This window comes from Oncorhynchus nerka, linkage group LG10 (assembly GCF_034236695.1).
Source record: "Oncorhynchus nerka isolate Pitt River linkage group LG10, Oner_Uvic_2.0, whole genome shotgun sequence".
In the NCBI taxonomy this organism is placed as follows: Eukaryota; Metazoa; Chordata; class Actinopteri; order Salmoniformes; family Salmonidae; genus Oncorhynchus; species Oncorhynchus nerka.
The window spans coordinates 37,647,482-37,664,300 of NC_088405.1; the positions used below are offsets into that span (position 1 = coordinate 37,647,482).

A 16,819-nucleotide genomic window follows, 5' to 3' on the forward strand; every position below is an offset into this window, starting at 1 on the left:
ATGGCCTTCCTGTGACATCGGGTGGTGTAGGTGTCCTGGAGGGCAGGTAGTTTGCCCCCGGTGATGCGTTGTGCAGACCTCACTACCCTCTGGAGAGCCTTACGGTTGTGGGCGGAGCAGTTGCCGTACCAGGCGGTGATATAGCCCGACAGGATGCTCTCGATTGTGCATCTGTAGAAGTTTGTGAGTGCTTTTGGTGACAAGCCAAATTTATTCAGCCTCCTGAGGTTGAAGAGGCTCTGCTGCGCCTTCTTCACGATGCTGTCTGTGTGGGTGGACCAATTCAGTTTGTCTGTGATGTGTACGCCGAGGAACTTAAAACTTACTACCCTCTCCACTACTGTTCCATCAATGTGGATAGGGGGGTGTTCCCTCTGCTGTTTCCTGAAGTCCACAATCATCTCCTTAGTTTTGTTGACGTTGAGTGTGAGGTTATTTTCCTGACACCACACTCCGAGGGCCCTCACCTCCTCCCTGTAGGCCGTCTCGTCGTTGTTGGTAATCAAGCCTACCACTGTTGTGTCGTCCGCAAACTTGATGATTGAGTTGGAGGCGTGCGTGGCCACGCAGTCGTGGGTGAACAAGGAGTACAGGAGAGGGCTCAGAACGCACCCTTGTTGGGCTCCAGTGTTGAGGATCAGCGGGGTGGAAATGTTGTTGGTTCTCACATGGAAAGTGAAACGATACAATGAATTTGCTATTGGTGATCGCAGGTTAAATTATACAGTATGTAACAACAACACCCCTGGACCAATACCATCGGACAACGATACGAATATAGCAGCACAATAAAATAGATAAACACGTTTCTTTTGCAGGTGCTTTTTCATTTCAAACATCAGTGGTGCGACGCGTGCTTTCTAACTGCACTGAACCATAACTGTGTTGCCAGGAGCAATGCAAAACGTTGAGTGGACGAAGCCGTTCGACTTGAGGCGACTGGGGCGAGGGTGCAAAATGCATTCTGTTAATTATTATATCATATATCAAATGGACACATCTATGTTAACCTGTTGCGACGAGCAATCCCGTATCCGGGAGCGTAATTATAGCCTCAAGCTCATTACCATAACGCAACGTTAACTATTCATGAAAATCGCAAATGAAATGAAATAAATATATTGGCTCACAAGGTTAGCCTTTTGTTAACAACACTGTCATCTCAGATTTTCAAAAGATGCTTTTCAACCATAGCTACACAAGCATTTGTGTAAGAGAATTGATAGCTAGCATAGCATTAAGCCTAGCATTCAGCAGGCAACATTTTCACAAAAACAAGAAAAGCATTCAAATAAAATCATTTACCTTTGAAGAACTTCGGATGTTTTCAATGAGGAGACTCTCAGTTAGATAGCAAATGTTCAGTTTTTCCAAAAAGATTATTTGTGTAGGAGAAATCGCTCCATTTTGTTCATCACGTTTGGCTGAGAAAAAACCCTGCAAACTTTTTTCAAATTAACTCCATAATATCGACAGAAACATGGCAAACGTTGTTTAGAATCAATCCTCAAGGTGTTTTTCACATATCTATTCGATGATAAGTCACTCGTGGCAGTTTGGTTTCTCCTCTGTTCAAAATGGAAACATGCACGCACCTGGAGATTACGCAATACTTTCGACGGAGGACACCGTGCGGACACCTGGTAAATGTAGTCTCTTATGGTCAATTTTCCAATGATATGCCTACAAATACGTCACAATGCTGCAGACACCTTGGGGAAACGACAGAAAGTGTAGGCTCATTCCTTGCGCATTCACAGCCATATAAAGGAGACATTGGAACACAGCGCATTCAAAATCTGGCTCACTTCCTGTATGAAATTTCATCTTGGTTTCGCCTGTAGCTTTAGTTCTGTGGCACTCACAGACAATATCTTTGCAGTTTTGGAAACGTCAGAGTGTTTTCTTTCCAAAGCTGTCAATTATATGCATAGTCGAGCATCTTTTCGTGACAAAATATCTTGTTTAAAACGGGAACGTGAAATACTGCCCCCAGAGGTTCAAGAGGTTAATGCAGACTAGCTCAAAACGTTGCTCGTCGTTGAAATGGAGGGGGAAATGAGTTGCCCCTTACAGACTGCAAGACATAATCCATTCTGATATCCCGCTCAAACATTGCAAACTCAGAATTGGTAACTGTTTGTCTTGTTTGGTATTGTCACTCGTTTCTCTGTCCATGTGTACTTGTTTTGTGTACCTTATTTAAAAAATAATAAAAACACAGAAAATTACAAATTACCTAATGGATCATGGTAATTTTCTAGTAAATAAAATTGGGGGGCGCAAAAATGTTTGCACACCGATTTTGAAAGTGGGTGTGCAGCTGTTCCATTTGCTATGGAGCCAGTTGCAGTACCACCACAGTAGCCTGCCTGAGGGACAGAAGTTTGGCCAACGGACTGGTGCTCGTGCATGTGCTTGCATGCGCAGGCTCTGTCTCACAGCGAGCATGGGACACTGTCATACACACAGGTGGGAGATTTGTTGAGTTTATCAGCTCGGCCCCATTAATTAGTGTAATTAGTCTTGCTGCGGGCAATAAGTGCCCGATAGGAGCTCCGGCCTGTACGCCCACTCGCCCCGTTTGCTTTCAGATAAGTTTGTGAGCGCCTTAATCGGACACATTAATCACACAGCACTCCCCAAAGCCGCCACTCTGGTGTTTGCTGTTGCATTAGGACCTGTTATCTCAATTGGGGCCATTGGAGGTTGGGGTGAGAAAGGAAGAGGAAGAGGAGTTGCAAGACTGCCTCACAGTTAATCGTTTAATTGCCATTGTTGAGTATTGTTCATCATTTTATACAAGGATTAATAATCATCAATAATCATTTTATCATCAGAAACAGTGATAGTGGGTTTTTTTTAATGTGCTCCACGGCAATTTGCTATGAGAGGTTGAGTACTCCTTTATATTTCCCTTACAATAGAGAGATAGCATAGTAATTTAGGGCCAGTTCACTGTATGGACTAAATGAAGAGTCTGTAGCTAGGCCACCAGCTAGGCCACCCCTGAAGATGGCTTGATCCCGAGCCACTTTGATGACTTTGCCCTTTTCCACCAGCACCAGTTTTTCTCTCTGAGCCCTCTTTATCCCCTCTCTTCTTTATCCCTCTGAAATACTTTCATCCTCTGGACCCATCCTTCATCCCTTCTTTAGCATACCAAAAACCTGCTGCTTTTCCACATGCTTAAAGTGCCATTCATGCTAATTGGAGGCTGTGTGCTCTGTAAGGAGCCTGTAAGGAACCCTCTGCAGGCCTGTTTGTTCACCCAGCTGTGTGCTGACCGGATGTTCCCCCCCCCCCCCCTCTCCGCCACTGTCCCATAGTTCACAGTCTGTGTGTCACACTGGTCGCCATGGCACAACTGTAACATTGCCCCCTGTGCTGTGGCAGCTGTCCCAGTGCATTGTGTATGTGTGTGCACGTATGCGTGTGTGCGTCAGGGGGGGGGGTGTTTACCAGGCCTCTGTTTGCCCAGTTGGTTCCCTGCCTGGCTGCCTGAGAGTAACACACTCTGCGTTCATGGCTGCCATGTGACAGTGTATGTTGGCCTGCTTTGCACAGCATGGCTGATTGGCCTAAGGAGGTGCCTGTGTGTGTACTCGCAGCCACTAGTTAGCTAGGTAAATGTGTCTTATAGCTGTGTGTTAACAGGACAAAAATATTTCATCAGATGGACCCATCTGACTGACTGATTGGAGAATACTAGGAGGGGTCTCCAAGTCATTACATTATAGTGAAACACCCCCATCTGCATGCACACACACACGCACACAGAAACAGAATAATCACACATGACATTTACTGTATGTAATCCCAGATACAAGTCTTATTATGTCTTCACCCAAGCTTCTTGATAATAGTGCTTTGGATAATATAGGACGGCTGTGGTTATTTTGTCATGAGTTTTTCTGGCCCTGGGCGAACGCATGTTGTGTTACGCCACGGTGAGCCCCTGTGTGTAGCACTGAAGGAACAAATTGGATTGGTATTACAGTATGTAAAGCCTCTCCTATCCTGATGAGCCCCGCAAACAAATTGGATTGGTGGCATGTAAATCTGATGCAGTTTGATGAGCTGGAGGGCCAAATTGAATTTCCAACAATGTAAATCTGTATCGGTTCGATGGGCTTCCCGGCGGGCCCGGCTACTTAAATCATCCGATTGTTCCTCCCGTTACCAGATACAATCTCACTTGGCCATTTGCCACAGAACTAATCTCTTTTTGATGGCTACATAAGGCTGTAGCTGCTGTACATTTCTGAGAGCGAGAGAGAGAGAGAGAGATAGATAGATAGAGAGAGAGTTATAGAGAGAGAGAGAGAGTTATAGAGAGAGAGAGAGAGAGAACTCGGAGACTGAAACTCCCTCTGCTCTGGCTCTTTCTTTTTCGCTCTCTTTTTCTACCTCTTTCTCTCCCCCTACAGATCACACTCACATACTCACTCAGTTTCTTCCGCAGCGAGATAGTCAGACCCTGTACAGTTGGCATGGCTCTTTCCTCACAAGTTTGCTCTGATTGAGCCATCCTTCCATGTGTGTTCATTCAAAAGAGTATTTCCAGAAAGTCAAAGCTGTGTATCTAATTGGATTCGGTGTTTTCTCCTCTTCTGTGCTTTAGCCTCAAACTTAGAAACTCAATTTGCAAAACTAAACCCATTTGTTAGCTATACCTTTTTACACAATCTACATTAGAATACACAGAATTGTCTTTTATGGACCATTGTTCTACCAACTGTATGTTACTGATGGTTGTGTTTTTGGGTTTGTTTCCACAGTTATCCGTACAGTGAAGACAGCAGTCAGGGAAAGCAGTACATGGACACCAGATGCCCTGCCTGGTGTGACCGCATCCTCATGTCTGCTACAGCTAAAGACCTGGTCTTAAAGGTGAGTTTAACCTTGTGTATATATATAGCCAGAGACCTAGCCTTAAAGGTGAGTTTAACCTTGTATATATATAGCCAGAGACCTAGCCTCGCATACACACGACGTCTGGCCAATAACAGTCAGTGGCACCCTGTGGTTATTTCTGAATCAACATGTAGAATCTTGGATTGCCATCTGGGATGTCTTCACACCCTTGGTCTATGGGAATGTACTATAACGAATCTACTATCTACTATAATCCCTCTATCACATTCCACTCTCTTTTTCTTCCACCCACTCTGCCCCCCCAGATGGAGGAATGTACTGTGTGTGAATATTCATCCGGAGAGTTAAGCCCAGTTGTCTACACAGACAGTATATATATCCCAGATCTTATCGAGTGCCATTGGGCCATAATGGCTCTATAAAGCTGGAGCTCTTGTGCTCCCTCTGTCTGCTCATTCTCAAGAGTCAACACATTGGCGCAGCCCAAAGCTGTGGCCCACCACCCTGCCCAAATCCAGGAGAGGCATTGTAAACTATCAACCAATCTGCCACCTCCGCCCCTCTCCGTCAGCACAGCACCAGTTTGGGCTCCAGACTGTTGTCTTTCCCCAGTTGTTTGCTGTTCCCGTCTGGCTATGACTTTTAGAGAACATGGCGAAGCTGGAGAAGTGTACCCTGGGGTTGGATAATACAAAACTGTTTATAATACCTCTTTAACACTTGGCAACTACACAAAGTGCATTTCCTAACATGTTTACTAGTGAAACTATTTTTTCTTTTTTTAATAAAGCCCTTTTTACATCAGCAGATGTCACAAACCCAGCCTAAAATCCCAAACAGCAAGCGATGCAGATGTAGAAACACGGTGGCTAGGAAAAACTCCCTATAAAGGCAGGAACCTAGTAAGAAACCTAGAGAGGAACCAGGCTCTGAGGGGTGGCCAGTCCTCTTCTGTCTGTGCTGGGTAGAGATTATCACAGTACATGGCCGTTAAGCCCAGATCGTTCTTCAAGATGTTCAAACATTCATAGATGACCGGCAGGGTCAAATAAGTGGTTGTCAGCAAGTCAAATGTCAGTTGACTTTTAATAGCCAAGCTTTCAGAGGTCGAGACAGCATGTGCGGTAGTGAGGGAGAGAGAGAGATGGTCGAAAACAGCAGGTCCGGGACAAGGTAGCACATCCGATGAGCAGGTTAGGGTTCCATAGCCGCAGGCAGAACAGTTGAAACTGGAGCGGCAGAATGACAAGATGGCACGCCTCGTGAGCAAGTCAGGGTTCCATAGCCACAGGCAAGACAGCATAAAAACTGGATTGGCAGCACGACCAGGTGGACTGGGGATGGGGACAGCCAAGGGCTCAGGTCCTCTGGGTGGAGGGAGGGAGGGAGGGAGGGAGGGAGGGAGGGAGGGCTGACCCTAGCCCCCCAGCACATAGACTATTGCTGCATAGATAGATACTGGAGGCTATCAGCCTAACTTACCATTTTCCATGATACTCCAACTTTGACAAATGCATCCTTTTTTCTGTTTTCCCTGTTGGTTGCAGTTGTCAGCAAAGGAGTGGGTATAAATCTGTCATTTCAATTTACACTCAGATGTCCCATCTTTCCTTTAATCAGCCCAATGAATAGACTACGTTTCTCCACCTATTTGATTACTGTGGTTTTTAAGGTGACAAGAGGAAAAATGTATTGTGTCTGAAAATGCACTCTCACACTTGATTAAATTGGAGATAGTCCCTGACAAGAGAACTGTTGGAAGGCATCTGATGTGATTAATGAGACTAGGCCAGCTCTAGATTTAAGTGAAGGCAGCCACATCGACATGGCATGGCAGGTGTTCAGTAGGTAGAAAATGGTTAGAATTGGGGTAAAACAGAGAGATACTGTCTGAACTTGTCCTAAATGAAAACGCCTATTTTTGCTTTCCGTTGCAAAACGCTTTCCAATGGTGTGCACTATTGAACATTACCCTGTATGGGGAGAAACTGGCCGGCTGTCCATGGAGAGGAGAGACCCTTTATTGACCACAACACCAGAGCAATCCCTTCTTCCACAATAGCACTTCTCTTCTGTAGCAGTGCCTGCCATTTATCTGATGGTCTCCGGGATAACAGCGCAGTACAGTAGTCCACTCCACAGTGTGAGTCTGCTCACAGCCACACACATCTTTGAGCCCCAGTACACAGGCGGGAGGAGGAAGTTGGCTTTCCTTTGTCCTGAACAAATGAGTCATTTTTTTCTGTCCTCATCTACTGAGGCTATACAGGAAGGTTTGGCCTATCCCCCTTTCCAAAACGCTTGCCCTCGTCATTTAGAAAGAAAATTTTTTTTAGAGCCACCAAAAAGCCTATCAATTGTTTCTATAAATAGTAGTTCTACAATTTATTTACTTTCTCAATTACAGGTTAATTGTTTAGAATTAAGGGAACGGGCTGAGTCTCCTTATGTTAAAATGTTCACAGATTGGCTGATGATGCACTGAGCATACACACACACCACAGACACACACAAACACTCAGTCACCCCCGGGCAGCGTTACAGATTGTTGAGACATGGGCCTGTAAACAGGCGTCCGAGTGGCATCATCTATCATGGCACGGTCGGTTAACTCGCCATCATGTTATTTTCTGCTTGCCGAGCCCTAACACGCCAAAGGTTGCCCGCCGCCTTCGCGGCACAGCGCCGAAGTGTGGAAGCGTAGTAATGAATGCTCAGCGGAGCGAGCGCTCTGTTTCTGCAGGAGGGCCCTGGTCATTTGTTTATCTGTCTAAAGATTATGCAGGCCCGAAAATCCACAGTTTTATGCTGCCTTTGTAAATTATCAAGTCTGTATGTGATGAATGTATCCAGGGCTGTCTGCAGCAACTCAGGCATTTGGCAGGCGGTTGGGGAAAGTGCTAGAGCGTGGCCCCTCAGAGAGTCGGAGTGAGGTACCCCACCGCGAGGTCCACGCCAGCGCACCGGTGACCTTAGACTAGCAGGATAGGTTTGAAGTTAATTTGGATTTAAGCGTATGGCCCATTCTGAAGCTACTCTTGTGTTACTTCTCAAGTGGCGCTGTTATTCACCTAATCACAGCTGACCGCTCTGACTATTTAAAAAGGATTTAGTTCTACCAGATAAATATGATTTATTATACTCTAGGCCTGAGATGAATGTCTGTGTTTGACACTTCCTTTGTGTGAGATATGGAACATGATTCATTCATATACTGAATCAGTGCATTTGTTTGGGAGGTAATAATGGTCTTGGCACAGTTCACGTCTACTCACTCAATTCAATCTTCAAGGAAATGGTGCAATATTGAGTTTTAAAGGTGTATTTAACACCATTTAAACCCTGTTGTTAGTTATAAAGAAGGCATATGCATTCAGGTGTAGGCCAGTACTTTAGGACCAGATTTACTTATAGCTCATAAAATGTCTAAGATAATAAGATTCATCTGGCAACATTGTTCAATTTGAACTAAATAAACAAATGTTGACCTCAAAATGGCAACGAATACAATTATTTTGCACTCTGGTAGGAATATTGTCTCTCTCAATTATGTTTATTGTTTGTTTGCATGTTTATACTACTCTGTATTCAGCGTTGTGTTAATGTCTTCCATTTTTTTTTCTCAGCCTGAAAATGAGGAGAAATACTTGGTCTACGACAATATAGGGCCCAATGTCTGCATGGGGGACCACAAGGTAACATCACAGGCCTCGCCCACTTCTGGGTTGTAATTGTGTTGTGCCTGTTTGTGGGCGTGTGTTTTGTCTGTCTGTATGGATTTGTGTGTGTGATTTGGCTGTGTGAGATCAAGTACATTATTTCATCGCGTTCTATTGTTTCAATTGAAAACTAAGAGTTTGCACTATTGAAATGTAGGGTTTCCAGTCATTTTCAATGAATGCTATTCTGTATTGTCCCTGATTTTGAAGAACATGACTAAATTAGATTAGTACGACTACCTTACCTTCTCATAACCAAAAAACTAGTACTCCATTGACCTATTACTGCATGTGTCTATAGTGAAACCAAAAGTTGGCTGTGAACAGTCATATTGTGATCAGAGGTTCTTTTGTCATGCTGACTATATAGACAGTATTTAACGCAGTCCGTCCAGTCTGCAATGTTAGGCAGTGGCTGAGACAGAGAGAGAGGTGCCTTGAAGCTGAAGTCCTCAGTCTTTCATCATTACATACTGTGGACTGGACAGTAGTGTGTGTGTGAGGTGACCGGGGCAGTGAAACAGACTCCACCAGACCTAGGCCAAGAACCACACGCACCCGCTAAAATCACATTCTGCTATGTTTCAAAAAAAAATGTCCAATGTAGTTTGCGTGCAGGAGGAAATATGTGCACCCCTTGGTATGCGAGTTTAGGCTGTGTGTAATGGATGGTTGTGTGTGTGTGTGTGTGTGTGTGAGAGAGGGAGAGAGTGGGCTTTAAACTTGTATTGGCCCCCTTGCCTTTGGCCCTTCCACTCAGGGCAGGACTGTTGCTAACTGTCTTATTTGTCTTTCTTTGTCCGTCTGTCTGGCAGCCTGTCTACCTGTCGTTTCGATTAACAGCCGGGGCAGGTAAACCTAATGCAAATAAGCACAAGTGTTGTAACGTGCAGTGATGTCGTGGTAAATATTTTTTCTTTATTATTATGAATAAATGATTGTTATTATTGCTTTTTACTGCTATTAATGATTAATAATAATATATTTATTATTATGCTTTCACGTCCCTTTATCTTTGCACATTTTGTTCCTTTGTGTAACACATGGCCTGATGCTGATGCAGTATTCTCATGGCGTGTGTGTGTGTGTGTGTTTTGTCAGGGAAGTGGTGCCAAAGGGTGGAGAAGATCTCTGCCTGAAGGGCCTCTGTGATAAGAATCAAGAGTTGGACACCAACACACACACACACACAAACACACACACGGAAGACCCTATACAGACTGTTCAGCAGTGCTGACCAGTTGCAGTCGTTCTAACACTTCATCCATACAAGCTGTTGTTTTTCCACACAACACGTCTGTATCTGGACTTCCCACCCGAGAGACGTTTGAGATAAGACACACCTCACTGACCTTACCATTGCTACGCGCACCCCATTCCCCCGGAAGAAGGAAAAAAACGATTTTACAGCCTTGTTGCCAAAACTCTAGTAGAAATCAGTCTTAACTACATTATTTTAGATAACATACTTGCAATTGTAGGTATGTCTCTATGTATAGAAGCTACTTCCATACAGTATGTAAGATGTTTTTAAAAAAGTGCATATCTATATTGTTAGGTTTATTTGTACATTGGACAGTTTCACATGGAGTTGTTGATGGTTTTAGTGCCATTGTCACTCTTCTGACCAAACTTTGTGGTCCCACTATTTAGAATAGATACATATTTTCAGTTAATTTCAATTACTTTTTATTTTATTTTTATTTTGTCGTTGCTGACTTGTGTGCCTAACACACTGCCATGCCTCACACATCAGCTGAATCTCATTTGATATACTGTACTTTTTAAAGAGAGAATTTATCATTCTTAACACAATTGTTATGAAGTATATGGAGACAATATGGCTGCATGGGTGTTCCATCAGCCATGACCTTTGACTCTATCATTACAAGTGAGAAAAAAAAAACACTTTTTAGCCAACATGATTCATACAGTATAGTGTATCCAATTATGTTTTAAGCAGTGCCATAGACCATGCAAGTATATAAGATTGTTTCATATATAGCACTCACATTATTATTATTCTAACTTATTTCTATGTAATGATATTATGGTTCTGAATGTGATGTTTTTAGATAGGCTTTGGTATTCTTTAAAAAATGTAAAGGTCTTCTTTTTTTTACTGCATTATGGTGCCAAGTATACACAAAATTAAGTGTGAAAAGTCAACATAAAATACACCAGTCCAACTGATAGATAAAGGCCTTGATTATACATTGTAAAAATAAAAAAACTTTGAGGAAACGCTAAAGGCAGGAACGACTTGAGAGAATTGCTTTTTAATTTTGTATGTAGCCTTCAACAGCCTTCATTGCTATGTTGCAAATAATTTCCTCTCGTCGCTCGTTAGAGCATTAAACTGCAATTAGGGGAGGCTGTTGTTGAAAAGCGAACGTTTCCTGTTATTGATTTAATTTACTACACTACAGAGCTCAGACTGTGTGAAGCCGTTAGATTGCTCCTTGAGTTTTCCATCTAAATCACCGCAAGTTGAAATGATTTTGTGCCTGTTGCAGACTTCATGTTGTCTTGACAGTGTGATTTGGTTCGTGGGCAAAACTGCTTGTGTTTCCCGCTGGTCACGTGTTAAGAGAAGCGGCAGTTTGTTCACTCCTTTCAGCAGATAGATTATATTCTACCCAATGGACGACATGGCCTCTAGTGTTGATTATACGGTTCTCAAGCAATAAAACCATTAGAACTAAATGGGTGTTTTGTCATTATTCCACCGCATGTATCACTTCAGCATTGCGTCTGTACCACACAACAAGATGCTATTGACAACGCCTACTTATTTGTGGATCTTGATGAACTTGCACGCATGGCCAGTGGACACAATCCTACTGAAGCTATGTGCACAAGAAGATTAAAGTTCAAAGATTAATATTTCCAAAGATGCTCCTGCTTCCATGATGAAGTTCGTGGTATCACATCAAGTTAAACCATGCAGCCTAAAGTATCCACGTTGGTAATTACTCTGATATAGGCTATGATTATTGCAGATAGACTGGCACTGGAGCAGAGCTACAGAAAACAACGATGGATGATGAAAAGTGGCCAAATTCTGTTTTCAAGTTAGAACCAGTGCAGTCATGTAATAACTCCAAGAAATGTAATAGAGCTATAATGAAACGTGTATCGAAATACATACAAAATGCAATATGTAGTTAAATGGATTCTATTTGTTATAGTTGAATGGATTATATTTGTTCCAGAAATGCAGGTTATTAATGAGGGCTTTAATTAGCCTATAGAATAGTAATTATCCTATTGCGCTTTAAGCCTGAATAAATGTATAATTGTCCCAATATTTAATAACACCTACACATCAGAGGTGTTAGTTCAACAAGAACAAAAAATCGAAACTGTTCTGAAATAAGGTGAAGTCTTAAATACTTAGTCGAGATATGCTAGTCTACACACTCGCACTCTTCTTCAAAATACGATATCCACATTAAAGTGCAGACAATAAATTGGCCTAAACTATAGAGGTTGTAATTTGGGGATGTGACGCAAATTTATCTAGGTTAACCTAAACAACACCCCATTCCAGTTACCATTTTATATGTGCCTTTGTACATCTAAACATTTTCATTTTTGTAACATAGAGCAAATTATGATTAGATTTTATATGTAGCCTATATTTATGAAATTCATTAGGCTATGCGTAAATGCATACAGTAGGTCTAGCATTTGTAGGCCTGATCACCACCATCACAACGCAGTTGTTAAAAAAAAGTAACATCTTGAAAACAACTAAAGTTTCAGAAGACTATTACGAGGTTAGTATAGTCCTATACTTTCACCAACGCAACTAACATTGAGCTATTCCGACTTGGGCAAGGTTTACAAAAAAAGAACGAAACAGATCCCAAACATCTTTGATGGTCTTGGATAAAGGAAGATAACAGGTTTCCGATTAATATAATTGACCATACCCGCCTTTTTCATCTATTGAGTGCGTCCCAATACATTTCAGACTATTGGTAGGCAGCCTAATTCAATGAAGAGTCATTTCAGTGAAGTGGAACAAAATTCCATATTAAAAACAAACGCTTGTTAAATAATTTATTCATAATACAAAGTTTTTTTTCTTCCATCTTCGCGGAAGCAATAATACTCTCTTATTCCAACAAACGATTATCCAGTTCTCTATTTTTGTTTGATGAGGTGAAACAAATTCCTTCAAATTATAAAATAAAACAGTTTAGATCGTTAAAACAAGCTTTTTACATAATTTACAACGTTTGCATTCATACATTGTGTACCTTGAATTTAGAATGGTAAAGGTGGAGAGATGGGCGACATTATTCTGCAATATATAACAAAATTAAGCTACAATATTGAGAAGGTATATGCTTATCGGGATTTGCGGGAAAAGCCTGCCATTTCTTGTTTACATTGGTTTAATAACATAACTTACTCAGTAAAAAATATATACATCTCACATTTTCGTCTGTACAACATAAATCATTCATACCACCCATCAGCGCCATTTCTCTCCTTTTGAACAATTTATACCCTGGTTAAATTAGCTTTAGAAGCATCGTGGAGTGTTTGAGTCTTTTCTCGACAAGTTCTCAATGTCATCACAAGGTGTCCGAGCTATTACTGCATGGACTGATCAAGGAAAGGTTTGTAGCCTTGTGCTTTTTCAGAAGTCTCGTGATTTTTTCGTCATCCGAATTTGGGTCCAGAGGTTTGTTGTACTCGTCGTCGTCCTCATTGTCCGAACTTTCCTTCATCTTCTCAGTTTCAGAGTCATGTTTCTTTTTGGCTGTTGCCATTTCTGCTGCGTGTCTCTTCCTCCATTTGGTTCTCCTGTTTTGAAACCATACCTATTGGGAGAAGGAATAACATACAATTAGCCACTTAATACATAGAATAATATCTCATTCTATTCTTGGTAGTATAGGTAGAAATTATTATTCCAATATAAAAGTCATTATCTGAGTCGGAGCCAAGAAAATACCTTGCTAAACATGAAGTTAGCCAACTAATAGCTCCAATTGCATAATAATGACAACATAATAACAACATAGGCTTATACCAATAATGTTATCCATATTGCCAATAATAATAATAATAGGCCTACTAATGATAAGCCTGTTAAACATAACTTATAATAAAGCATACTACACACAGAACAGCCAAATATGCCAATATTAATGTTAAGATAATCATCTATAAATAACGGCTTCATTACATTTTAATTCATGTCAAAGGATAACTCAAGCAATGATAGATACCTTGACTTGACTTTCAGTCATACCCAAAGAGTAAGCCAGTCGAGCTCGTTCTGGGCCAGCAAGGTATTTCGTCTGTTCAAAGGTTTTCTCCAATGCAAAAATTTGCTGTCCAGAAAAAGTTGGTCTGGAGTGTTTTTTCTTGCCATCCTTGTCGAGCATCATGTTTGCTTGAGCTACAAAAAAGATTGAAGAGTCTAGTCAAAAATATGTAAACACAACAGTGATTAGTATTTCAACATCAGTGGTAAACAGTTCTCACGATTTCACTCCTGGAGAGGGACTTTGTGTTGACTAACATAGCTAGGCTTTCACATTAATTAAAACATTTATACAATTTTATAAAAAGCAACCGATATAAATGGAAAGCCCATCGAATAATTATGTATAGGTCTTTAAATATAAGTTAAGTTATTAAAAGTTATTTACAAGAAGCAGCACAAAATAAGCTACCCAACAAATTCAACAGATGTCTGCATTAAACAAGTAAAACATTTTTGAGCAGCCTACAGAAAAATGTTACATTTCTAGAACTGTATTTCTATAACATTTTGCACAGCCAGACAGCGAACTTACTAGGACAGGGCACTCGAGGATCCCTCCAAGGGGAGCTCTGCATCACTCCAGGCCAGAATATGGGTGCTCTCCCTGGGAGCTCCGTCAGGGGCTTCGGGTACCGAGAAACGGCCGCTGGGTTAAAGTACATTCCTGCGGTGGTGGCCAAGCCGTTTATCCTTGGAAAGCCAGAGAGCAGCTGTCCAGCTGAGTTGATAGGTCTACCCAAGATATCGCTAATTCCATGTGGTGTCCCCAGGGCAAGCTGTGAGTTCAAATGAGTAAGAGAATGCGCCTTGAAGCCCGCATGATTCTGCAAAGTGTAGGGAAATAAAGACGTCTTCATCTCGGTCATGTTGTGCAATGCTGCCAGCGGTGTACTGCCTAAGACGAAAGCACTCTGCCGGTTAGCATCCATCTGCCCAACAGCTAACATTGGAGAGCATGAACCACCAAATTCGCTCGAGTAAAAATAACAATAAACCGAGGAAAGGAATATAAAGGTGCTGAACTGGTTGATAAGCAGAGGCCACTACAGGTGCTTCAGACGTATATCCTGGATACCGCAGCCACTGAACGATGACACTTCCGAAAACAAAAACACTTATTTAGGAGAGAAGTTCTCTTGCGTTGTCGGGCAATAGTTTGATCGAAAATTTCTCTCCAATTCAGACTGTCAATAGTGAACTTGCCGCATGCGTCCACAACGAGAATCCACTCGGAAGTTAGAGGATCTGATTTCGTTTTTTTGTGGTTTTGATGGTGACCATAACGGTCGGCTTTCTTCGTAAATTGACTCGAGCTATGGTGTGAGTGAAGCGGGATGTACTGATAACCGCGCAGCCACCTGCATACGCATTTTCCCCATTGGATAATGTTGAGTGAGAGCGCTCTCTGATTGGAGGGAACACACTCGGTTACTTTTCATGTGCGCCACTTGGACATAGCCACACTATTAATGCATTTAATATATTACTGTACTATTAATGATGCATCGTACTGTAGAAATAATTGTTTCAAGATTTGACTAAAATTATGCATTTACATTATGACCCATTACCGATGACAATGTAAGTAGACTACATCATTAAACTCAATACAATTATGCTGCAGGGCCTACTGATTTCATTGTTACCAGTGATTTGAAGGAGGTTGAAGATAAGATTACACGCATTTCTAGAAGACACATCCAGTAGCCTATTAATTGAAAAGTATGCTTTATGTGTAGGCGATGTGTTGTTGATGTGTAATACGCATATAGAGTACGCTTTATGTGTAGGATATGTGTTGTGGATGTATAACAAGCATATAGACTAGGCATACTTAACTAAAGTTTGCCTTTTAGAAAATGATTCATCAAATCTATTTCAGAGCAAGATAAAATAACCGACCACAATAATTGATATTTTTCTGATGCCATAACGGATTCATTGGGGTGCATAGTTGTGGGGTTATCTTGAAATGTTCTGTAAATGCTGTAAAAAAATAAAATATTTTAAAATATTTTAAAAATAAGTAGTCGTTTAAAACTACCCTTATCTTTGTTTCATGTGATACAGTAAATATTTTTTTTCCAGTGTGCGGGTCTAGATAAACTCATAGATAGGCTAAGTGAGTCTTAACGATGGTATCACTTGGCCTACACAATAGAAAATTAGATCAGCCATTGTATCTTTATCACGGTCACTGATCAGATACACAGATGCATCATATTTGCCTGGTACCCTATATATGTCCAAACTGACAACTAAACAGTGTAACAAACACAGACCTAATGTGACCTTTTTCATTACTCAAATTATCATTGTTGTTTTTTCATTATTTTCATCATGAGATGTGACCTGGACTGAAAAAAAAGCGCGTGTCTCAAGACGTCATCAAGTTGAGTGCCGCTTCAAGCCACCGCGCTAATATTTTATGGAGACGCGAATGTTGTTAGAGTGAAATATGGCCACCTTAGCATTTGAAAGGCTTCAGCGAATCTACCTTGGACATTTAATAGCAGAGTGAAGAACGCTTATTCTAAGGGTATGGAAAAGTAAAGGTTTTCCAATTTTGCACTGCATTTCTTTATTTAGATGAGAATTATACATTTCAACAGGCCTATCTATAAATTATATAGGGGAAAAGAGATAAAAGTGGACTACAGTTTGTGACCTTTTCAAACGTGTTAAAAACATGAATAATACAAAAATTAGATTTCAGATATTTGTTTTTTCATTGTTTTTTATTTTAGGCCATATTGGATAATATAATGTTATTGACAATATATTATTTAACTATTTAACCGGACATAAATAGTGATGAAAACAATATTTATCTGTCCTTCATTTTCACCGTCATAGGAAAGTTCAATACACCAGTGACTGTTTGGCTATTAGGAAACAATCAATCACTGAATAACTGAAATCGCACAGAGAA

The 16,819-nt window shown here is 41.2% G+C and overlaps 2 protein-coding genes across 4 annotated transcripts in view; one reads left to right on the forward strand and one right to left on the reverse strand.

Annotated features, from left to right (window-relative positions):
* The window catches only part of LOC115135265 (inositol polyphosphate-5-phosphatase A-like), a 281,318-nt gene extending 270,015 nt beyond the window's left edge, over positions 1-11,303 (forward strand). Inside the window, exons 13-16 of one of the 2 annotated variants that reach the window (XM_029669757.2) lie at positions 4,782-4,893; positions 8,505-8,573; positions 9,413-9,449; positions 9,699-11,303. In XM_029669757.2, coding sequence (XP_029525617.1) covers positions 4,782-4,893; positions 8,505-8,573; positions 9,413-9,449; positions 9,699-9,736 — 256 coding nt within the window. In that variant the 3' untranslated portion in view covers positions 9,737-11,303. Of the gene's footprint in view, positions 1-4,781; positions 4,894-8,504; positions 8,574-9,412; positions 9,501-9,698 lie in introns of both variants that reach the window. The other variant, XM_029669756.2, reaches the window with a different exon arrangement.
* Positions 11,304-12,651: 1,348 nt separating this feature from the next.
* Positions 12,652-15,228, reverse strand: LOC115135266 (homeobox protein Nkx-6.2). Of its 2 annotated transcripts, none has more exons than XM_029669759.2 (3): positions 14,420-15,228; positions 13,847-14,019; positions 12,652-13,435 (listed from the first exon to the last, which is right to left on the reverse strand). In XM_029669759.2, the coding sequence occupies exons 1-3, from the start codon at positions 14,832-14,834 to the stop codon at positions 13,187-13,189; spliced, it is 837 nt and encodes a 278-aa protein (XP_029525619.1). In that variant the 5' UTR covers positions 14,835-15,228; the 3' UTR covers positions 12,652-13,186. The 2 variants fall into 2 exon arrangements, with proteins under 2 accessions (XP_029525619.1, XP_029525618.1); XM_029669758.2 differs by having other exon boundaries at positions 13,847-14,040.
* Positions 15,229-16,819: the final 1,591 nt, after the last annotated feature.